We start from the raw sequence: 23,874 nt of genomic DNA on the forward strand, positions 1-23,874 counted from the left end.
TCAAAAAAGGCTATGGTTGGATGTTTTTATATGACATGAATAGTATGCTTATCTCTGAGCCATACCAACCAAGGGCTTGGGTTGCAGTCCCCATGGTGGTTGACACCTGAAATGTTATTGGGGATCCAGCTTTATCAGCACTGCTTAATCTGAGATTTTCAAACCCGTGTCACCTGGGAAACTTTTTCAACAAGACTGCTGGGCCCTGTCCTTGCCCTACTCAAGAGTCTCTAAGATGTGTGAGACAGGGATCTGTGCATTTAGCTCTCTCCCCAAAGGTTCCTATTTAAATGCTGGGCACTAGTCATTTGGGAATCACTGCAAGATATAATGGTGTCAGCCCTCTTTGTATAGTCAGTGACATGCTTGTTAGTGGTGACCCTGCTCAGCTGCTACCGCCATCACCATTCTGCTCCTGCCCTGCCCAGAGCCATTATGCTTTTCTTGCCCTTAGATGTCTTCAAACATGAAGCCTCTTTGGCCCTGGCTGGTTTGGCTCAGTGGATAGAGCATCAGCCTGCGGACTGAAGGGTCCTTCCTGGGTTCAATTCTGGTCAGGGGCACATGCCTCGGTTGCAGGCTGGATCCGTGTGGGATGTGCAGGAAAGAGGCAGCCAATCAATGATTCTCTCTCATCATGGATGTTTTTCTCTCTCCCTCTCTGAAATCAATTAAAAAATATGTATTAAAAAAACAAAACAAAAACATGAAGTCTCTTTGAGCCAATCTTATAGAGACAGACCTCTAATTGACTTGGGGCTTGCCAAAGGTAGGCATATACTTAAAAAAAAATGATAGACTCACAGGAAGTTACAAAAATAGTAGTCTTGTGTGCCAATCATGCAGTTTCCCCAATATGCATATCTTATACAACTACAGTACAGTACTAAAATAGGCAACTGACATTGGTACATGTACTGTCATTTTATCACGTAGATTCACATGACTGACACCACAATCAAGACACAGAACTTATCCAGTGCCACAGAGCTCCCTGGGGCTACCCCTTTATAGTTACACCTAATGCCCACCACCATCCCTAACTCCTGAAAACTGGCTCAGCCCGGCCAGTGTGACCGAGTGATTGAGCATTGACCAATGAACTACAAGGTCACGGTTCAATTCCTGGTCAAGGCACATGCCCATGCCTGGGTTGCAGACTTGATCCGGTGAGGGGCATGCAGGAGGCAGCCAATCAGTGATTCTCACATCATTGGTATTTCTTTCTCCTCTCTTCCTCTAAAATCAATAAAAATATATTAAAACACACACACACACACAGACCAGTGCAATATAACAAAAAGTTGTATACTAAGATCTGAAATAGAGATATAAAGTATACTGTCACATTCTCAACTGACCCAGAAGCAGCCCAGTGTTAAGGATGTGTGTTTTAGAGGCAGACAGCCTGGGTTTGAGTCCTAGCTCTGCCATTCCCTAGCTGCAAACGCTCAGGCAACAACTCCACAGTGTGTCTATTTCCTCATCTCAAAACAGTAGTATCTACCACAAAGTTGTGAGGATTCAAGGAATCAGTCAATTGTATACAGGACCTAGATAGAACTGTTATACTCTAAGTGCTCAATAAATATATGCTCAATAAATTAATCACCAGTGTATAATCTTCAGGAACTTGTATTTTTTATTTTCAGCTTAAAATAAGTTTGCTTAAGTACAAAGGGTGAGTCAACACAAGGAAAAACAGAAGTAACAGTACTTGGAGCTTGAGGCAGGTGGACCTCCTGGACAGGTGTGTGTCCTCTGGTGGGCCTGGGGCCATCTGAGGGTGAGGCCTCACCTGGACACCTTGTCTGCTTACAGGGGTCTGGTAGGGCCCCCACTAGCCTGCCCTACAGTAGCCTGGGCCTGGCAGGGCACGTGCTCCAAGGCTTCACTGAGGACGGGGCCTGCCTGAGATGGGCAGGTCCTGGTGGCTGGACCTCAGTCACTGTCATGCCCTCTCTTCTTCTTGGGGGAGGAGTTGGAGTCGTGCTTGCGATGGTGGGCCCTGGCCGGAGCCGAGGACTGTGAGGTTCTGTGCTCCTTTTCTCTCTTCTTCTCTTTCTTGTGCTTCTTCTTTTTCTTCTTCTCTTTCTTGCTCTTCTTGTGACTCTGGGGACCCTGCTCCACCTTCTCCTCTTGCCTGGGCTTCTTCCGAGCTGGGGAGGTCCCTGGCCGACTGCTGTCCACGCCGTGGTGCGTGAACACTGGCAGCCCCAGCTTGGCCGCCTCCTTGTCTTCTCGGGACAAGGCCACTCGGCCTGCAGAACCGCTGGAGCTCCCCAGGCCCAGGAGCCGGTCCACCCCCTTCTCCTCGGGGTCACCACCTTCACGCTTGCAGATCTCCACAAAGTCCTCCTTGCTCAGGCCAGTGGGCTGCTTCCGCACATTCTTGTAGCCCAGCGCCGCCATGAGCGCCTCCTGCTCCGCCTGCCTCACGGCTGCCAGCTCCTGCTCTCGGCTCATCCCCGCACCCTCCGCCCGGCCCTTGGCGTACCAGGTGAGGTCTCGGCCCTTCTGCCAGCGGCCCACCGGGGCCATCAGCGAGTTGCCCAGGTAGTTCTCCCTCTGCTTGTCGGTCTTCACATCCTCCCAGCTGAACTGGTCCTGTCCCCCGCGCACGCCACCTCGGCTGGAGCCGAACATGGTGCTGGCCGCCCCTTGGCCTCCGGTCCGGAACTTGTATTTTTAAAGGCTCCTCAATGACTCTGATTAACAGCCAGATTTGGGAATCACTGAGGAGGAGCTATCTCCTCTTCCTCTAGTCCGAGTTTCAGCCAAGCTGAGAACGCAGGCTGTTTGAATGAAGCCTCCAGATCCTCTCTGGGCCGGTGGATGGGTTCCTGTGGTCACACTGGGGACTTCTCAAAGGGACTCCCACCAGCTAGTGAGGCACTGGATGAATGAAACTGATGCTTTGAAGAGATCCTGGTTAAAACAAAAGCATCAATCATGTATTAACAAACAATAATTCTTACTGGCAATGAACCCATATATTAAGACAGTAAGTATTTTATGTGAAAGAATTGGATTATCTGCATGGACGTAAGAAACTGATTGCAGCTCCCTTTATAGATCAGTGTAGCTGCAATGTAAATGCTGCAAACTTTCTATAGAATGGCACATTCAGAGTCCTTTTGCTGCCTCTCCCTTTCCATTTTCAGGCTGTATAGAAGCTTTACTGATCTGTATAGGCAGTGGTCCTTATTACCCCCACTTAAAGGTACACACAAAATAATACTTCTGTATCAGAATATGTATTAGAATGATCTGTATGTTTAAACATGTTTGGAGAAACTGATTGTTACAAAGGACTCAAAGCTTATCCCTATTAACTGCAAATATAACACTTTGATTTAACCAAATTGAAAGACTTTGATTAAACAGAAAGAATTTTAGATTTTTCCAAGCCTACGAATAGGAGAGCAAAGCCATTTTAATGATTATTCAAAATGTCAGTTATATGACCTTACCCTAATGGCTGATATGGCAGAGTCAAGTCCATAGACTGTATCTTACACTAAGCCATATTTTTCTTATTTTGGGAGATTTGAGATAAACATTTAAAATTCTATCTAAAGAATTTGTTTGCCCCAACTACAAACAGTGCCATTATTTGTTAACTAATGAATAGTGTGGTAACCTCAGGATCCCATACTCTATATGTATTTTAAATAAGGAATGTTTGTTTAGTCCCAGCTATCTAGCAATGGGTGGTCAAATCACTTTACCTTTCACTTTCCTCATTCGTAAAAGGAACAGAGAAGTAAAAAAGCAGAGAAGTAAAAAAGGTGTTGGCTTCCTTCTGGCTCTAATCACTAGTGATTCTGTGTACATTTATAAAATCAGTAACAATTATTTGCTTTGGGGCTTCAATTTCATTAGTAAAATGGACGTACTACTATCTCACAGTGGTCTGTGGATTGAGATAATATGTGAAGATACTTCTCATGATACTTGACAGAGCAGATATTGAATAAAAAGTAGTTTCTTTTCTGGAATATCAACCCACAAAAACCAGTCAAGCTACCACTGACAGAGAAACATCAAGTCCCTGTTATGTTCAGTATTACTCATTCTCATTAACACCATGTTAATTTTCAATTGACTGAATTAATCTATCCTCAAAATTAAAATTGCTCTCTATTACACCTGGTGATACTCTCTCCTGTATGGAAACTCATTTTTTAAACTAGTACTATATTAACTATACTATTCACTACCCTTCCCCAAATGGAATCACAACTTAAAACTGGCAAATCTATTCAGTCCATATTTCAAATAAATGTTATATAACATATAAAATATTTGTTGCAAACTCAATAGTAACATGTACAACATAAATTACAAAGTTTGGTATTTGATAGGGGGCTTTGAAAATGTAAATCGTAAATCATTAGGTTCTTTTACTTTAGTGTGTACCAGAAATGCTTGAGCCTCTCAAAACACAAATTCCTGGGTCTCATCCCAGTTTCTGATTCAGTGGATCTGGACTGGGCAGAAAAATATGCATTTTAACAGGTTCCAGGTGCTGCTGATGCTACTGGTCTGGAGACCATACGTTAAGAACCACTGGGATGTATTGAAGACATAGATATATGAGAGACTGGCATGCTGGTATGTGGAAGAAAGATAAAAGTAAAACACTTAAGTGTGACAAGAGAAAAGAAAGAATGAGGAAAGATGATAAGAAACTTTGGTTTTTATTAAAGCAGCAGGGAGTTATGAAAACACTGATCAATTAGAAGGGACAGAGACTGGAGGCCCCGAGCAGGGTCCTGCTGCTCCTGGGTGGTGGGAGGCGAGCCCTCCAGGGCTGGAGAGGCAGCAGGCCAGTCTGGGGCTTTGGGGAGGGACTGGGACACGGGCTCCACAGGGCAGTGCTCTTTCCCAGTCAATACAAAATCCCGTGAATATTTTAATAACCAGAATGTCCATCTGGGTGTATTCTGGGTGAAAATCAGCACAACAAGACAAGATTGGCAGCCGCACACTGGCTGCCTGGGCACAGGGGAAGTAGTAACTAATGCAGGCTACCAGAAAGCTGCCTAGGGTGTAGTTTAGCTTGAACCTGGGGGTTGTTCCTAAGAAATGAGTTAGAAAGAGGGCTTTCTTCTGTTTCCTAAAGGACTAAGAGATAGCATGGAAAAAGCTCTAGCGGACCCAGAGCTTGAAGTGGAATAGAAATAAAAATAAGTGCAATCTGAGGTGCCAGCCTAGAGAGAACCGAGGCTGGGCTGCGTGACTCCCGCCCATCCAGGAGTCCTGTGCTGCTCATACCCCGACTTTACATTTCTAAAACAAACAAAAAACCAAAGTCTCAAAAACTTTACAACATGTCTTGCTTGATGTAGTGCTCTAGAATATTCACTATTAAGAAATGTAGCAATTTAGGAGGTAGAATTATAATAGTTCTCCACAGTGATAGTGTAAGGCAGTCTTAAACTTTCACAGGTGTACACATGTACATATGGATCTCGTTAACATGCAAATTTTGACTCAGGAGGACTGAGGTGAGGCTGAGATTTTGCATTTCTAAGAAATTTGTAGGTGGTATAAATGATATTCGTGAACCGCACTTTGAGAAGCTAGAGTAGAGCAATGGCTTTCAACCTAAGCTGTAGATTAGAAACACCTAGGGAGCTCTTAAAACTTCTAATGCCCAGGCAATATTCCAAACTAATTAAATCAGTACCCAGACATCAGTATTTTTCAAAACTCCCCACATGGTTCCAGTTCAGCCAAGATTGACAACAACTGCTCTAAAGTGTAATGCTCCCCTCTGAAACCCTGGAACAGTTATCAAAGTATACAAAGTGAAGTGCCTCCTAATGAGAGATCTCTAATATATTACCAATCCTAATCATGGTGTTAATACTCATAATATGAACACACAGTTTTAGCTCACTACTAATCTTTGATTTATTACTATCCTTCTCTAATTTGGTTAAAACATTTAAATATTACACAAAGTTTAATACATGTTGTTAAAACCATATTATAGATGCCAGTCCTTGCTCTGGAATGCGGACAATGACTTTGGAAGTCTTCCTTGATCTAGCTCAACAGGCGCCACGTAAAATAAAATAAAACGATGTGTTTCTAGTCTTAAAACAGAGTGAAATGTCCCCTTAAAAGAACTAACAAAAATCTGAGGACTAGAGTGGAACAACTAGATGACAAATTGTAAAACAATGGCCTCCGCAGTGGGTGTGTCCATCCTAGGGCATAAACAAAATAACCCACTGGGGTATGAGAAGAAAACAGAACTTTTATTATATTTTTAACCTTTAAAAAAAAAGTTGACTAGTGCTTTCATTTGGTCTGAGTGTCAGTCAGGAGCTAAATAAATACTATGTGAGAAGTATCCTGAGAGAAGAGAAGAGCAGACTTTTCACTGAAGGCTGATGATGGGACCTCATTTATTTTACTTGGCTGCACTCTCATACTTGGATCATAGGTTGGATCAGTCGAAAATCGTCAGTTTCTTATTTATATCTGAGCAAATCTCCAACTAGTGTAGTCTTTTTGTGTATGTCCATAGTCATCAGGCTCCAGAAGGACCCCAATGATTAGAACCTAGGGAGTTATAAAAGCTTTCAAATCGAGGCCAGAAAAGATAAAGCGCCGACAAGAGAAAAATGGTAAGTCCTGAATTAAATGACAGCGGGCCTGAGGGTAGAAGAGACATGGGCAATTAATCAGTTAACAGCCAGAAGGCCGAAACCCACTATATACTGTTCACCTTCCTGAATGTAATTTGAAACTTGAAATCCACTTCGTTGGCATCTTGCTTACACATGAACTTTCAAATACTTCTTCCTTATGGACTATTCACCTATCCTGGAATTTTCTCACTTCACCTTTTCCCGCCCCCCTCTTATCTGTAGCCAATGTAAATTTAAAAACAACTTTTATCTTTCTGCTCCAAACTCATTCTATAAAAGAGCCCCCGTCAACCCCAAGAAGGTGGACATATCTTCTCCATCAAGCTCTGCTGCTAACGGTTCAAACTGCAAGTCCCAGGACAACAAATCCTTTCCCGACAACTTTTGGCCTGGAAGGTTTTGTTTAACAGCGCGATGCAGTCATCTTTTTCTGGTGCTTTCATAACAAAGCTGATCTCACAGAAGTAATTACTGTTCGTGTGTTATTTTATTAGGCTAGATGTGCACAATTAAGATTACATGACAAATACAAAAAGCCGAAAACAGACGACATTGAATACTTAGCTTTTACAATCCATTTTTTACCCTTGATGTAAGCATGGCTGCACTGAATGTTTCTGCGAGACTGGGCATCAGATGGCGCTCACCGTTACGAAAAGCCCAAGCAGTGACAGGCATTTCGAAATCAAACCCGGACGCAAACAGCGTCTTGGTCAGGTGACTTTTACGAATCTGTTTACTCACCTTTAAAACGCATCAGATGGAGTTCCTACTCAGATCGTCTTCGACTTTTGGACTGTGTCGGTGGCACGGACTGGCTGCTGCTACCGCTGGACTGAAATAGCAAGAAATTCGGAAAGATCAGGTTGGGGAGGTGTGAAAGGCAGACGGTGGGCTGCTCGGGCTGCAAGGAGACCGCTTGGGTGTTTCGGCGGCGCACGCTACGTGGGCGCCGGAGCAGAAGCCTTAACCACTTGGCCTCCATTTCCCCCGGGAGTCCCAACACGGGGTGACTTACGGGAAAGTCGATTTCCACGGTAAAAAGCACGGGTCCTACTAAGCACATATGCAAGACCTGGCGAACGCGGAAGCACCGCACAAACTTAATTCTAGCACAGGCTCTGAGCGCTCAGCAACGAATCAACTTCCGGCCCGGCGGGACTCGGGTCGCGAGGCGGGGCCCTGACGTCACGTGAGGCCGCGGAATTACGGCCTCGCGGGTCGCTCCGGAGGACGCCGTACGCCACGTCATGTAGGTTGTCCCATCCAAGCCATGGGGGGAGATTTTCTTAATGCAGTAACAGGAAAAGCCCAGTTGCGTCCTGTATGGCACTCTTAGGGCAAAGAAAATAGTTTCCGATGTCTTTCCAGTGTTTTGGTTATATAGTATAGTCTCTTTGAGGGACAGCCTCCCTCCGTTTCTTCTCGATGTCTCTGCCCCCCTCTCGGAGGATTCCACTTGGTATCGCCCGTTCCCCGCCTCCGCCCCTGTCCGCCCCCTGCACGTGACCCCGGCGCGCTCCCGCCGGGGAGCGGAGTCTGGGAGCCGACGCCGCTGGAGACAGAGGGAGCCGGGGAGCATCTTGCGCTGCAGCTGTCGCCGCAACCCCAGCGCGGAGTCGCGATGTCCGGACTCTCCCGCCTGCTCTGGGCCGCCGCCTGCCTGGCCGCGCTGTGTGTGCTGACCGCGGCTCAGAACTCCACCCTGGCCCCGAACGTGACTTCAGTGCCCCCCAACCACACAGTCACGACGCCGCCGACCGTCGCGCCGCTCACCACTGTCGTACCAGGTGGGTGACGGTCCCCTCGGCTCCCGACTCTCGCTCGCCCTCCCGCGCGGCCGAGCTGCCTTCCTGCCGGTGGTGCGCGCGGGGCCAGGGCGATCCGCGCTCCTGCAACATGGCGGTCCGTCCAAGTCCAGCCGGGGCCGGGCGCGGGGGGCCGGGGGCCGCTGGGGCCGGGGGGCCGGGTGGGGAAGCGCCCCGATGGGAAGGGGCGGTCGGGCCCTAACACAGTTCCTGACCCGCGTCCCAGTCCGCGGTGTTTGATGAAAGTGGCTCCAGCCTCGCGTGTGCGCAGGAGAGGGGACGGGGCTTCCCCCCACGGCGGCGGCGGCGGGGTTGGTTCTGGGCCGAGGAGACCGAGCTCCTTGCCCGGGGTGGGGGAGTCATTTGTCCGCCAGGTCCTCTCCCCGCCAGCAGGCTTCTCCGGAAGTTGGCCAAAGCGGGAAAGGGAAACTGAAGACATGAACTTTCGCTGGTGTCTCAGAGTTTAGCCAGAGATTTAATTAAGATAACCTTGCGGATAGGCACGGGATTTATCTGAGGTTTGAGTATTAAATGAATTAAAACTGTACACCCCGTGCCGTGTGAAAACGTCGAAAAGTTACCCATGCGTGCACCCAGAACTTCGCATATGTCTCCGAGGCTAAACTAGAAGGTAGATGGTGAAACCAAGAAGTAGAGAGAGAGTCACTCTGCCGGGACCGTACGTTTAGCCGATTGTGAAGTTGGGGTTGGAACCAGGTCTGTCTGTTTTCTAGAATCCAGCCGAGAGCGCACCTTTTGTTAAGCTCTGCGGTCCGCTGGTGGAGGCGCACACGGAATCCTAAAGGAGGAATCGGCAGTGTGTGGCCAGACAAAAAAGAGGGGAAGGTGGATGGGAGAGGAGGCGAAGGAACACTAGATGTATAAAACCTGCCATCTAGTGCGATTGGTTATTCTAGTTAAACATTGGGTATTTTGACTGAAGAACTGCTGGTTTTTAAATATATCTTTTAAAATTTGATTTTTAGAGAGCTAGGAAGCGAGGGGGGGGGGAGAGAAAGAGAGAGGAAGAGAGAGAGAGAAACATCCCTGAGAATCATCATCAGTCGGCTGTCTGCCTCCTGTGTGCCCCCTGTTGGGGAGCAAGCCCGCAACCCGGGCATGACCGGGGACAGAACCGGGACCTACTGGTCCTTGGGTCGTCGCTCAACCACTGAGCCATACCAGCCGGGCTGGTTTTTATCTTTTTTTTTTTTCCAGGTTGATCATACTGTTTTACAATGTCTTCCCTAGTTTTTGTATTTTATAAAAGCTTAGTAAAATATATAATGAACTTAATATTGTTTGTTAGAGTCAGAAAGATGTAACGTTTTAAAATGTTCAGACCTGGTGGTGTGGCTCAGTTGGTTGAGCGTCCTCCTGATGCACGGAAAGGAAAGGTCCGTTCGATTCCCGGTCAGGGCACATCCCCAGTAGAGGGCACACAGAAGGCAACAGACGGATGTTTCTCTCACCCTTCCTCTCTGTCTTAAATCAATAAAAACGTTAAAAAAAATTTTCAATGAAAGTAAATTGCAGTACAAGTTCTAACCGCACAATTTTTAAGGGGATAGAGCAAAATACGTTTTTGTCTCCTGATTATTTGGCAGTTTTCTCTCAGAATTGTAGTTTTGTTGTGCTTTTTGATTTTTAAAGACAAGCTTGGAAATATGAAGTTAATTGCCTTTGTGTGATTTAAATGAGTGCAAAGGAGATAATTTGTGTTTCCTGTAAGTAGTAGTTGGATAGGCTGCAGTCTGAAAGATAGCAAGTTTAGTTCATTATAAATATCATTCGCTCTGCTACCCAAACATTCATCATCCAGCACAAAAGATTTTAAACAAGTAACATTTTTCACCTGTAAACAAACCTGAAAACTGACCCCCCCCCCCCCCCCCCACACACACACACACATCATATATGTGTCCTAGTCTCTGGTCGTACTGATGGTGAAATGTTGACATGCAACACTTCTGTGCTGTACAGGGTTGCTTTTTGAGGTACAGAGAAAGCAAAGGAGAATGTTTTTTGGAGGCATCTAGCTTCTAGGAAATGGATGGAGTCCAGTTCTGTAGTCCATTTGTTTGTCCAGACATTGAATTGTAATTAGTCTTCTTTGAAGTCTGGTTTCTGGGCTTAAATTATTGAAAAAGACTTTGCTAACTAGTTATATTACATGTACATGAATGCAGCTCCCTCCAAATGTGTTGCTCTTATCCTCCAGTTATGGAGGACCGAGGAAAGAGTGGATCATTTATGAATTACAAATCTCTGAGGTTTTTCAGAATGGGCATCATCAAATCTTGGGTTCAACCTGTCATACATCTTTATTACTGTTAAAAATTTTAGTGTCTCTTCTGATGTTTTGGGCCAGTAATTTCCCTGTCTGTATTGTTGACCTTATAATAGTCTTTTTCCCAATATTTGTATTTTTTAAGGATGCTCTAAAATGCATCAAGAAATCCTGGGTGTCTGTGAAAGAGTTGCCATGTAAAGGAAGGTTGTTTAGATAGGTATCATGAAGTAGTACTGAGTGTTTTCCCCCCTTTCTCTTGAGTTAACTCTGGCTTCCTAAGTCATTTGAAATTATTAGAATTTCTTAGTAAACCAGTTTATAAAGTTTTTTGTGTGTGTGTGGTTAAAAAAGTCACATGAGCTCTACCCTCTGAACAAATTTTTAAGGGCATTGTACAGTATTGACTATGAGCACAGTGGTGTACAGAAGATCTCTAGAACTTTTCCTCTTGCATGAAACTTTATACTCATTTCCCCTCCTTCCAGCTCCTGGCAACCACCATTCTACTTTCTGCTTCTGAATTTGACTACTTTAGATACTTCGTATAAGTGGAATCATGCAGTATCAGTCCCTCTGTGACTTGCTAATTTTACTTACCATAATGTCTTCAGGACCATCCATGTTGTAGAGTATAACAGGATTTCCCCCTTTTAATGATAGAATAACATCCCAGTTTGTTACCCTTTTATCTGTTGATAGGCTATAAAGTTTTACCATTTCTCTGAGTTAGTAAGTGTGGTACTGTATATAATGCCTACTGTTTAAAAAAAGATAAGTAATACAAATTCAAAATCAGTTGCCAATTAATTGATTTCATGCATTCCTCCCCACTCCAGAAATCTGTGGAAAACACAACAGCTGTGTCTCCTGTGTTAATGCTAGCAATGATATTGCTAATATTTCCTGCTTTTGGATGGAATGTAAAGAAGGTAAGAAACGTTTGGATTTTTTTCATTTTTTGAGTACACAGAACTTTTGTTGCAACATTTTAAAATATACAACAGAATATTCTTGAACATTCAAAAGTTACATAGAATGTTTACAATAGTATATACTATTTTTTTATAAATCAAATACTTTTCCTTTACAGTGCCAATTGCTTAACACTTCCCTCTAAAACAGGGGTGGGCAAACTTGGGCCACAATGGGTTCTTAAACTGGACCGGAGGGCCGGAACAAAAGCATGGATGGAGTGTTTGTGTGAACTAATATAAATTCAAAGTAAACATCATTACATAAAAGGGTACGGTCTTTTTTTTTTTTAGTTTTATTCATTTCTAACGGGCCGGGGCCCGCAGGCCGTAGTTTGCCCACGGCTGCTCTAAAATCTCTTCTTGTCTCCCACCACCCACTTTCCCCCTTAATTCCTTAAACTTGGTAATTAAGGCTCAAAAGTTTTAAAGGAAGAGAGATTACAGAGTCTATAATATAGACCATTGTGTAGGATATACTGAAATTAGCTGTGAAAGAAAGTTGTGAAATGTTCTGGAAACTTCCCCAGAAAAATGTTTGAGACATTTATCCTCAGTGTGTTCTGCTGGATGAACTATAGAGAGACCTTATAAACTTAAGATAGAGGAGAAGAATGAGGAGGGAAGACTTGGTTTTTTCCTGTGGTTTTGTTAAGTTAGCTTTAATTTGAGAGATAAAGAATTAGATGGAGATACTTTGAAATGCCAGTTAGGTTTTTGTTAGAACCATGGGATTATAGCATAAATAACTGTTTTCTTAATGTAAGGTGCTTGCGTTTTTTTTTTTTTTATCAGTATAACAATTTTTTTATATATAAAGAAAAAGTCAAAGCTACCTGTTACGCTTCTTTATTCTTCACTGAAAATTTTAACATTACATCACTAACAAAGTTTAAGAGACTCTTTTAAAATTAGGGTATTGGGTCAATTGGAGGTTAAGTTTACTCTTGTAGCAGAGTCACTTTTTTTTTTTTTAAGTGATAAAATGGAATTTAAAAGTTTATCCCTACCCCGCATGTATGGCAGAGTTGGCAAGTTTTGGAGATTGAATGCCCTTCTGTAGGATATGTTGGGGAAAGAACTGCTTACTCTTGCTATAAGTCTCCCACCCAGGAATTGGTTTTAGAAAGTGTAGAAGACTAACGCAGAGATCTGGAACAGAGGACTTCCTGCTGCCTTAGGGCACCTCCCCTGTTTACTAAGCCTTTATTAGATCCTGTCCACTTCTCCCTACTGACTCACCCTCCTGTGGATTCTAGCAGCCTTCCTTGTGCACTAGTCATACCACAATCCTAAGATCTAAGTTTATCTGTTCAGTATGTTCATATGGGTTTTAAGAGGATAATATTTGGGGAGATCCTGTATAATATTGCTAAAACAATGGGGAAAAGAGTAACAGTATTTTGTTGGTCTGTGGATAAACTTGAGTTCAATTTTGGGAAGCTATTCTAGAGCTGAGTAACAAAGTTAGAGATAATAAGAGTGAGTGATTGGTGCTGTTTAACTTGTTTGTTGTTGTTTTTCTTCCATAGCAGGTAGAAGCTACTGCTCACAAAATTCAACAGTTACTGGTTGCCAGGTGGTGAATAGTACAAATTTCTGTTCTGGTAAGTATTCACATTGGCTGCTAGGGCGAGGAAGTTCATTGCTTCAGAAAGCCTATGTCAGTATTTGGTTTGAAGCATTATCATAGTTCTAATCTTGTTAGAAATTTCAGTATGAATGGCATTTATATTGATTGCTCAAAGGACAGTGTTTTGAAGCTTGGTTTAGTGATTTGGTTATACTGTGGAATGCTGTATGTACAGATGCCTCCTCCATTATTATTGTTATTGTTATTTTCACTCTTTAAGAAATTCATTGCAGTTTAGACCCTCTCTTTATTTGGGTTTTACAGGGCTGGGCAGTCTTGTTCTGGCACTTCCTTGCTTATGGTACTGGTGAATGTCATAATGTCCAGCATAGTTTATGCTGTGGTTAAATGAATCTTCTCTGTATTCATTCATTTTTTGTGCTTTAATTTGAGGAACTTGATTACTCTTTAACCTTTACTCAGGAATTAGTTAAAATTCCTAGCTGGAACAGCGGATTTTTCTAGCAAGACTATAGATTAATAGGAAAGTCAAATTTCTAGTTTGGTGCAAGGTAATTAAATTAAGTAAAAGGTTTTTCTGAGGAGTGTCAATAACCTTGAAAGACTACCTTTATTTAATTTTGGTAGGAGCTTTCCCATCTCCCCCATCCCAACTTGAACTTTCTAACTAAGAATTTTATCAGTATGAGAACAGTTATACCCTATATAGAGTGTAGTAACATGGTTTCGGTGGTAAATGAACAAACATTAATAGTTATTTAAATGTGTTAGGAAAAACTAATAACTATATCAGACGTAATTTTGTGATTAATATTGCTTAGAAACAAGATTAAGTAAAACATTTTAAGAGACATTACTTATTTGATGATTTATCAATTTACAGTGGTTTGAGAAATAGGTTTACTCTGCTCTCGTGTAAAGGAAGTTGGCTCACGTGCAGCTAGAAGTCTGGCTCACTAGCAGTTCTTATAACCATTAGTGACCCAGGCTCCTTCTAGGCTTTTATTGTCATTCCTCAAAAATGGCTTTGACCTTACTCTACAAGGCGAGTTCTCATGTTTCGGCCACATAATTGGTTATTCTGCTAGCAGGAAGAGGAAGGGAAAGAGAAGCCCATATCTGCTTTACATATGCTTCTTAGAAGTTACACATGGCTACCTAGCTGCAGGAGAGATTGAGAAATGTCTGCTGAGGGGAGGGAAGTGTCACTAAAAATTGCTGCTACTATTTCTAAAGAAGGGGAGTGTGGTACTTCACTGTCAGTCTTCCTTCACAGGTGGTACTAAAATATAAAAATTGTAAAGTGGTACTCAAATGACTGCAGGTTAGGAAATAGTGTTATAGATCGTGATATTTTAGAAAGTTTTGACTTAATATGTTTGTTTTTTAAATAGTGCCCACCGCCTCTCCGTTGCCAACCAATTCTACAGGTAATACAAGATAATTGACTGTTTTTCTCCTTTTTCCTTCTTTTAGGATTTTTAAGCTCTCTTGATAACATTTTAGTAAAAACCTAAAAGTTGTTAGTATGACTTAAAAAATTAGACATATTTAGTAGACAATGACACATAGCTTTGGTGTTTCACATTTATTGAATCTGAATGGATTTCCCATAGTTTTGTACATCGAGTCTGCAAACTGCTTTTTGTGGAAATCCTCAGAAATACAAAAGCCTAAAGGAAATTAAAATTCACTATAATTCCCATCATCCAGAGGCAAACCAAAATGTTTTAAAAGTGGTTAAGTTCTTCTAGTCTTTTCTATGTGTATATCTAAATACATAACCTTATGAAACTGGATAACATGTACCTACAGGTTTGAATTATGTCCCTTTGTTGTATACACTTTACACATCGTGCTCTTGGTTAAATAGGTTGGAATACCTTAAAGGGAAATATTTGCTATCATCTCTGACAGAAGTGATTCAAATAGCATTCCTAAATGGTTATTTTAAGACTCTCAAAACTGATTGCTTTTCATTTTCATCAACTTGAAAGTTTTTCACCATTCTCTATAGCATTAGCTAATACCTTCCTTTTAAAAATCTTCAGCAATTTGATAGGACGAGTAAATAATTTAAAAGCATCTACTCCAGTACAAGTACTAGACTAGATGATAGGGATACAGAGACAGAAGTAAGATAGCATTTGGTCTGTTGTAGGAACTGTGAAGTAAGTAAGCACAGTGTGTTCAGGGATTTGTAAGGGAAGGTGTGTGTATTGAATATCATGGCATTTATGGAAACAGCTTCCTGAGTATGCTGACTGACCAAGTGTTGATATTACCCTGGTAAGATATGTGGAGAATTTCCCAAGTGGAGCAGGGAGGTCAGCACATGTGAAGGAGATGTGAAAGAATGTATTGAGGTCAGGGAATTGCATTTGGAGTGTCCAGTACAAGGTGAGGAAGAGTGAAACTAGATAGTCAACAAGTCAAGAGCCAGATTGGGAAGTGCCTTTGTATGCCTTGCTGATAGATTTGAAGCAAAATAGGTCATGTGATGAGACTTGCATTTTAATAAAATGATTTTTCTTACAATATGGAGAGCAAATGAGAAGAAGATAGGAGTGAACACAGAGATTAGATAACCTGTGGCAGTAATTCTAGAGAACCAGGAGAGGAAGAGTTGCAGATGTATGGAACTCAGGAAGTAGAAGGCCTAGGACTTGATGAGCGAGGTGATGGGAGAGCTCTTAGCTAAAATTGGTACAGATAAGTGAATCAGTGTAGGCAGTAAAGTCACTGAAGTAGTTTTTAGGGAGGAGAATAGGGTTTGAGGACCAAATTCTTGGGAATAATAAGTCTAAGTCATGGGGAGAAGGCTGGAGAGGAGACTGAGTGGAGATGGGAAGAGAAGAAAGCCCAGAGAAGTGTGACCAAGAAACTGCATGTGTGATTTAGGTGTAGTTTTTCAGAGGAAAAAATGGTCCAATACTGTAACAAGGACAAGAGCTCATTTTAAAAGACTTAGGCAGTGATGAGATAGCTTTCACCAGGTTTTGCTAGCCAGTTGTGCACAGCTGTTTCCAACTGCACATTCCGCGAGACCATGTTGGTAGCTTGGATTACGGCTACATTGGAAATACGCCATTGAAATTTGCAAATGCTGTGAAACTTTGTTTTGGAGAGCACACAGTGGTGTCCTTTTAAACCGTTAGCGCCCATTAGAAGTCATTGACTAGGAAGGAATTAAAGGTTGATGAAAATAGATGTTGAGAAAACTGATTTCCAGAAGGTGGGATGTGAGCAGAAGGAGAGAGGAGGAAATTATTTCCCCAAAATCATTGTGAGTCCACTTTTAATTTCTTCCCCATGAGTCTTGATGTATGCTTGCAGAAAATGTGTCAATTGAGTGGCAATTCATGGTTGAAAAACAAACTTTTATTCCATTTTTTCAATGGCTACTACTGAAGAGAGCAAGTTAGAAAATAAGGGACTATTAATGCAAAGAAAATCTGATTTATGTAGAAAAGTGTTCAGTGGGGTTAATTATAATAGTCTTCTGCCAGTACAAACAGTATAATTATATTTATAAATAACATCTTATAGTAAAGTGACTAAATTATGCCAGAAATATAATGGAAAATGTTCATAATATATTCAGTGAAAGACAAACTATATTAAGTATAATTTATTTATTTGTTACATACATGCCTAGAGAAATGGCTGGCAGGAAAAAAACATGCTTCTCAGAGTGGTGGGATTACTTAAATTTCTTTACTGTATTTTCTATCACCAATAACAGCTTTTATAATCTATAAATTATTTTTTTTAATGAAAGGAACATACACTAGGACAGTGGAGGTATATTCACTAAGTAGTGCCTAATTTTGAAAATTTTGTTAATGTAATGCTTTGGTCAAAAGCAAAAATGTGTCAATGTTCAGACAAAATTAGTAATAGAATCTTAAGATTAAAAAAATTGATAATATGTTTAATTTGTAAAGTACATTTTTTGCAGTTACACAGAATGTATAAGCAACAAAAACTTTGAAGGGATTATACGTCTTCAAATAATCATACCCTCTAATCTGCTGGGAATTCTGTATAGGAATCAGTCCTATTGGAGATGAGATCAAATATTTCGCTGTAAGAAATGAAAGGTGACCTAACTGTCCAACCAAGAGCAGGGTGGGTAAAATGTGGACAGTGGTGAGAGAAAAAGAATACGAATGTGTATGAAAATAGCCATCAGTGTTAACATATTAATATCCATTAGTAGTATCAACACTAACAGAAGTCTTTTAATATTGTGCTTTAGTTCCTAAAATGTTACATTCAATCTAATTCTTCCCATGAATGTACATTTCTTTAGAGGCATCATCAGATAATTATTTGAGCTCATATAATTTGTAGACTAGAGCTTTCCTTGGGCTCTTCTCATCTAAATTGGGGGAGCTATGGCCTCAGGGCACCTGCTCTTATAAATAAAGTTTTATTGAAGTACAACCATGCCCATTCATTTGCATGTTGTCTTTGGCTGCTTTTGCACTACACAGTGCACAAGGCCTAAAATATTTACTTTCTGCCCCTTTAAGAAAAGTTTGCCACCCCACTGAAATGAAGAAGATAAGCAAATCTTGATACCCATGTAAGAAATGCTGAGTTGTACTTGTTTTTTACCTTGACTTTTGAAGTTAATAGTTTTTGTCTTAGAAGCAATATTATTTCTAAAGAACTGATAGTTCCTTCACCTAAACACTAATTTTTGCCCTTCTGTGTGTCTTTTTGCAAACATGATCCAGTTGTATACATACATTTTACATATAGATGTTAACATGGATACAATTTTATGACATCTCTTAATGTTTTAAAATACATTTAAAAGCTAGTATTCTGGATGTGTAGATGTTAGTGAACCATTAACTGAAATTTGGCCTTTATTTTCTAAATAATTGAAAGCATGTTGAAGTTGGTGGCATAATTTTAAAAAGGTAGATGCTAGATAACTAGGAAGTTTAGAAATTTAAGTTTCTAATACATTTTGTTTACATTCCAGCTAAAACCACAACTATGCCTTCCTCTTCTACAACTGCTACACCAGGTAATTGAGGTTTTTTTAAACTAACAGTGAAGCAGGATGTATGTATACTGTTGCCTTTTACTGTTTCTGCCATCATTTTCCAGTTTTACTCATGAATGGTATGCATGAAACTCATCTCTTATAGAGGACAACATAGTAGGCTGTTAAATCAATAATGATAGATTTGCTAAGAGTCCTTCTCTAGTTTTTTAATGTGTAATCACAGTTGGCATGACATGCTAGAATTAAATAATGTTTTTCCAAAACCCTTTTAATACAACTTGTAGGTTATTCTTTTGGCTTCATTCTTACACTACCTTTATTTCAGTTTCAATGAAGCTAATCTGTCTTCACAAGAAGAATACAGAATAGTTGTAATTAATTTTCAAGCTGGTTAACTTATTATATATAGCCACCAGAACCAGTATTTATTTGATATTTAAGAAAAAAGTAGAATTTATTTTAAATATGAAATTGCTTTTTATTAAAGTGAGTGGTGCTCCATTTGAAACATTTTACTCCTTGAAAAGGAATTCAAATTTTTGTGACTTTTTTTCCTCATGACTTGGTAATAACTTTCTCATATTGTAAAATATGCAGAGTAATAAGATAAGATACATTTGCTTATGGAATTATAAATTGCAGATACTTAAGATTATTTTTGTAATTTGAAAAATTGTAACCAAATTTTTAAATTTACCTTATATGTTTAGTAAAATTATAAAGTTATTTGAGGCTCAGCCGGCATGGCTCAGTGACTGAGCTTTGACCTATGAACCAGAAGGTCACGGTTTGATTCCTGATCAGGGCACATGCCTGGGTTGCAAGCTTGATCCCCAGTGTGGGGCATGCAGGAGGCAGCTGATCAGTGATTCTCTCTCACTCTCATCATTGATGTTTCTATTTCTCTCTTCTCTCCCTTCCTCTCTGAAGTCAATAAAAATATATTTTTAAAGTTATGTGAATTTTAAACACAAATATTAATATTTACTCTAACAATTAGGTATAGTTTGAAGAAATTGCAAATTTTTTTTTTTTTTAAATATATTTTATTGATTTTTCACAGAGAGGAAGGGAGAGAGATAGAGAGTTAGAAACATCGATGAGAGAGAAACATCGACCAGCTGCCTCCTGCACATCTCCTACTGGGGATGTGCCCGCAACCCAGGTACATGCCCTTGACCGGAATCGAACCCGGGACCCTTCAGTCCGCAAGCCGACGCTCTATCCACTGAGCCAAACCGGTTTCGGCGTAATTGCAAATTTTTTGAAAAAAAATATTTTTATTGATTTCAGAGAGGAAGGGAGAGAGAGAGAGAGAGAGAGAAACATCAATGAAGAGAGAGAATAATTGATCGGCTGCCTCCTATATGCCCTCTACTGGGAATCAAGCCAGCAACCTGGGCATGTGTGCCCAGACCAGGAATCAAACCCGTGACGAGCTGGTTCATAGGTTGACACTCAAACACAACTACACAGGCCGGGCAAGCAATTGCAAATTTTAAAAGTGCTTCACATGTTCCAGGATATAATTTATGTATCAGGAGAGTCTTTTTCTGTCATTTTCATATTTGAAGTTGTATAGAGCCATAACCACTTGATATAACCAGATAGAACGAAGGGGGAATGATAAATTTCTTCCTCAATTAGATATAAGTTCTAGTTGTAAAGACTTAAGAGAAAATATTTTATAGAATTTAACACATTGCAAAATAGAAATTCAGGTAGGTCTTGGAATCATGATAGAGGCTCATGAGACTTATTATTTCTTCTATCTTATTTAACAGGTTCAACTAATACTACTTTAAGTCCAACTTCACAACCTACGCGAAAGTCTACCTTTGATGCAGCCAGTTTCATTGGAGGAATTGTCCTTGTCTTAGGTGTGCAGGCTGTAATTTTCTTTCTCTATAAATTCTGCAAATCAAAAGAACGAAACTACCACACTCTGTAAACAGACCCATTAGATTAACAAGGACTGGCGTGTAACTCATTGAAACCAAAATATTATATTTCAAGATGTCCCACATGGAAGACGCTATTCCAGGATCTTTAAATTTTCAAAGGATGCATATAGGATATTTTGGAGCATCGTGCTTGAAGAAAAATCAATTAAATCATTTTGCTCAACAGGAATATTTAAAATATTCTGCATGACTCCTTGTGGCTGTCTTCTTTTATTTTAAATGGCTGCTGCTGTGGGATTATGTTCTCTTTTCTTGACATGCCAAATGTAACTCTGTAAGTGATGGAAAACATTGTCCTGCGCAGACAACCTCATGACTCTTGGCAGTGAAATTTAGTCATTTTAAAGCCTGAAAGCTGCATTATTTTATCCTAACTCAGGATGTAGTTTAGTGACCAGAATTGAGAAGAATGTGCCAAATGAGCATCAATCAGGTGACGTTTTGGCTATCATTTAAAAAATGGAATAAATTTGAAGTTTAATGTCCATATAGAAAACTGTACCCTTAGAATAAAATTTTGTGCTTGATAACAATTATTTTTTCTACATTAGAAATAAGATGCCACACAGGGATTTACATTCCAGATTTAAACGAATGGAAAGAATACAAACCATTAAAGTATAGCAGGTTATTGTTAATACTTGTAAAGCACCTTATATTATTGAGAAAATGAAGAACAGTGCCTTAAAAGACAGACTGAAAGGTAGACTGTAACTTAAAATGCTTGTGATTTGTTCCCATTTAGGAAGGTAGAAGGTTGATCTGAGGATGTAACTGTTGATGTAAGCAGTAGTAAACTGCTTTTAGATACCGTACTGTTAGTATTTGAAAACTTAACCTACTTTAGTTTAGACCTGAGTCAATTAAGCTAAAGAATGTTATACAAAGTTGAAAGTCTTATAGTGAACCTCCCAACGTATTTCTTTGTGGCTGTTAAAAATATAATAGAGCCTAAAATTTATATAATTATATTTTTCTTTGTACTTCAAAAAAGTATTCTAACACTGTTGTATCTCAAAAGGATTGTCATCAAGCCAACGTAACTTCTTTCATGAGGCAAGAAGGAAATAATCAGTTATTTTAGAATCATTTATGAACTCTTTAAATGAGACAATCATTTTAGGTTGTTTTTTTTGTTTGTTTGTTTCCATTTTAAGTTTTGAGACAGCAAGTGTGACCAGTGTAATTTCAGAAAATCTGAAGGATTTTTGGTTGATCAGATTACTGTACATTTTTAATGATTGCCCTGGATAAACAGGTTGAGCTTTCTTTTTTCCTTTCTCCTCCTCTCCCATACTTCTCAGTTTCAATTCCTATAGTATAGTGAGCATGCATATTTTTATTTCTTTCGTTTCTTAGAAAGCACTAGGTTTGTGTTTTGTTTTTTTTTGGTTTTAGAGGGATACGTCTCCCTCCTGCCTTTGACACATTGGATTAGTTCAGAGGCTTAAATTAGGTTAAAATATGCTTTTTTTTTAGGTCATTAAAGTTTTGTTTTAGTTTCTTTAGCCTATAGTGGCTGAGTTTAACCTTTGGTTTTCAATATTTTATGGTAGGAAATGACAAGTTGCTTAGGTCCATTTCATAAGCCAAAATTCCTTACATTTAAATAGTTACGTTAAAGGTTCTTAAATGAAGATTTACTTATTTCTTAGTTACTTACTGGTACAGCTAAAGTTTGTTTTACTTGCACATTTGTACGTACACCTAATGTTTTCAAGTGCCTTAATTGTTTAAAATCTCTGGCTTCAAAGGTTTTTGGGAAAAGGTAGGTTTACCTCACATTTTTGTTTTCATTAGTAATATTCTAGGTACCTCACAAAAATTGTATTTATGGTGCCATGGCTGTTAGTTTCTAGTGAGTACTATAAGATGCAAAATTTATTTGAAAGTATGTAGAATTTCCATTCTTTCCAAAGTGGCAAAAGTTGGCTACAGATATTTACCTAGATATGAAAACCTTGGCACACACTAATGTCAACACATACAGCAATTTTTGTGAAAATGTAGCTGATGAAGCCTCTCCGGTAATTTTGAATACTGCTCTAACAACAAAATCTTATCACTTGAAACTAGATTTTGCAAGAAGAGCTCTTGCAACAGAACTCACAGCCTTTTCCCCTCCTTTCTTTAGCAGTTTCGTATCTGGAGTCATTAATAATTTTTGGGTTTTTTAATCCAGAAGGTATATAGAAACCTTTTCAGATTTTTCATCTGATTATTTCATGCAGATGTAGTTCTATCAAAATACCTTATTTTATCTTAAAATATTTGTTGTACAGGCAGACACTGCTGTATTTAGAAATTTCTATTTTAGTTCATGAAAAACTACAAAACCAATCTGTATCATGTACCAAACTGATTGAAAATAAATCTACATGTTTATTGAATTTGTTCTTTTTAATGAACTGAAGTGTGTGTTTGCTTTTTGATTATGACAGTTAATGCTAGTGAATTTACATTATCACTTTGTTTGAAGATGGGTGTCTACTCAATTTCTGTTGCTCCCCAAGACCAGCAGGTAGTAACTAAACTATGTATTCATTAGTGGAGAACAGAGCCTTAGAACTGATAGTTGGAGGGATGACTGTTTGCCTATGGAGTGATGTGCAAATTGATCTTCCACAAATCAGTAGACATCATCCACTTAGCTCTACCAAGTAACAAATTTATGAAACTGCCATTTGTTGTTATAAAACTAAAAGCTTGTAACTGCCTTTTAGTTTAAATTGCATGTAGAGTAAAATTGGGCTTCTGTTTAGAGTACTTTGTATAAATAGTATCAAGCCACATGGCTAGTACGTGAAGTTTGGTACTTTTGGTCCATGTTTTGGCCAAGATTATATTCTATATTACATCCCAGAATTTGGACTTAGAAGAGATAATACTCCCTTATATATCTAAAAACCAGAAGATTGGATTTAATAATTTTGCTATAGAAAGTATGAACTTTTGGTTTCATATTAGTCTTATATATGGTTAAGTTTGGTGAATATAAAACTCTGCCAAGCTTGAGGATACCCTGAAATGTTGCTAGAGACAGATTATTATTTTGATAAGAATGGGGTTCAAAATAGTTTTTTTAAAAAATATTTCTTTATTGATTTCAGAGAGGAAGGGAGAAGGAGAGAGAAATAGAAACATCAATGATGAGAGAGAATCATTGATCAGCTGCCTCCTGCACGCCCCCTACTTGGGATCAAGCCTGCAACCCAGGCATGTGCCCTTGGCCAGAATCGAACCTGGAACCCTTCAGTCCGCAGGCTGATGCTCTATCCACTGACCCAAGCCGGCTAGGGCTCAAAATAGTTTTTTTAGATGATAAAAAGTCCTGTGTACTTGGCAATCATGTAATTACTATTTCCTGTGCTCTCCATTAATTTGCTACTGGTATTTACCTTCTTCCTAAAGATTGTCCTTTAACCTTTAATATTTTTAGTTATGATGGTACAGATATTGTTGATTAACTCAGTTTTTGTGTGTCTGCCTTAGTTTTTTGAAAGGTATTTTTATTATATATAAAATTCTAGGTTGACATTTTTGCTTCCAG

General features: G+C 39.9%; 2 protein-coding genes across 3 annotated transcripts; one reads left to right on the forward strand and one right to left on the reverse strand.

The window, feature by feature from the left end:
* Positions 1-1,619: 1,619 nt before the first annotated feature.
* On the reverse strand, positions 1,620-8,065 carry CUNH1orf35 (chromosome unknown C1orf35 homolog). Of its 2 annotated transcripts, none has more exons than XM_014467072.2 (3): positions 7,687-8,065; positions 7,413-7,498; positions 1,620-2,928 (listed from the first exon to the last, which is right to left on the reverse strand). In XM_014467072.2, the coding sequence occupies exon 3, from the start codon at positions 2,644-2,646 to the stop codon at positions 1,942-1,944; it is 705 nt and encodes a 234-aa protein (XP_014322558.1). In that variant the 5' UTR covers positions 2,647-2,928; positions 7,413-7,498; positions 7,687-8,065; the 3' UTR covers positions 1,620-1,941. The 2 variants fall into 2 exon arrangements, with proteins under 2 accessions (XP_014322558.1, XP_006101746.1); XM_006101684.3 differs by having other exon boundaries at positions 7,413-7,503.
* A 115-nt stretch (positions 8,066-8,180) lies between these two features.
* CD164 (CD164 molecule) lies at positions 8,181-22,714 on the forward strand. The gene is made up of 6 exons (XM_014467073.2): positions 8,181-8,458; positions 11,606-11,698; positions 13,273-13,347; positions 14,729-14,764; positions 18,334-18,378; positions 20,145-22,714. The coding sequence occupies exons 1-6, from the start codon at positions 8,293-8,295 to the stop codon at positions 20,309-20,311; spliced, it is 582 nt and encodes a 193-aa protein (XP_014322559.1). The 5' UTR covers positions 8,181-8,292; the 3' UTR covers positions 20,312-22,714.
* Positions 22,715-23,874: the final 1,160 nt, after the last annotated feature.

Source organism: Myotis lucifugus, unplaced genomic scaffold (genome assembly GCF_000147115.1).
Source record: "Myotis lucifugus unplaced genomic scaffold, Myoluc2.0 scaffold_378, whole genome shotgun sequence".
Classification (NCBI taxonomy): Eukaryota; Metazoa; Chordata; class Mammalia; order Chiroptera; family Vespertilionidae; genus Myotis; species Myotis lucifugus.

Excerpts from the sequence above, each read along its gene's own strand:
- CUNH1orf35 (XM_014467072.2), bottom strand. The coding sequence starts at position 2,646 with ATGTTCGGCTCCAGCCGAGGTGGCGTGCGCGGGGGACAGGACCAGTTC.
- CD164 (XM_014467073.2), top strand. The coding sequence starts at position 8,293 with ATGTCCGGACTCTCCCGCCTGCTCTGGGCCGCCGCCTGCCTGGCCGCG. Across the intron at positions 13,348-14,728 it reads TAGTACAAATTTCTGTTCTG|TGCCCACCGCCTCTCCGTTG; the intron begins GTAAGTATTCAC and ends TTTTTTAAATAG. Across the intron at positions 14,765-18,333 it reads GTTGCCAACCAATTCTACAG|CTAAAACCACAACTATGCCT; the intron begins GTAATACAAGAT and ends TTTACATTCCAG.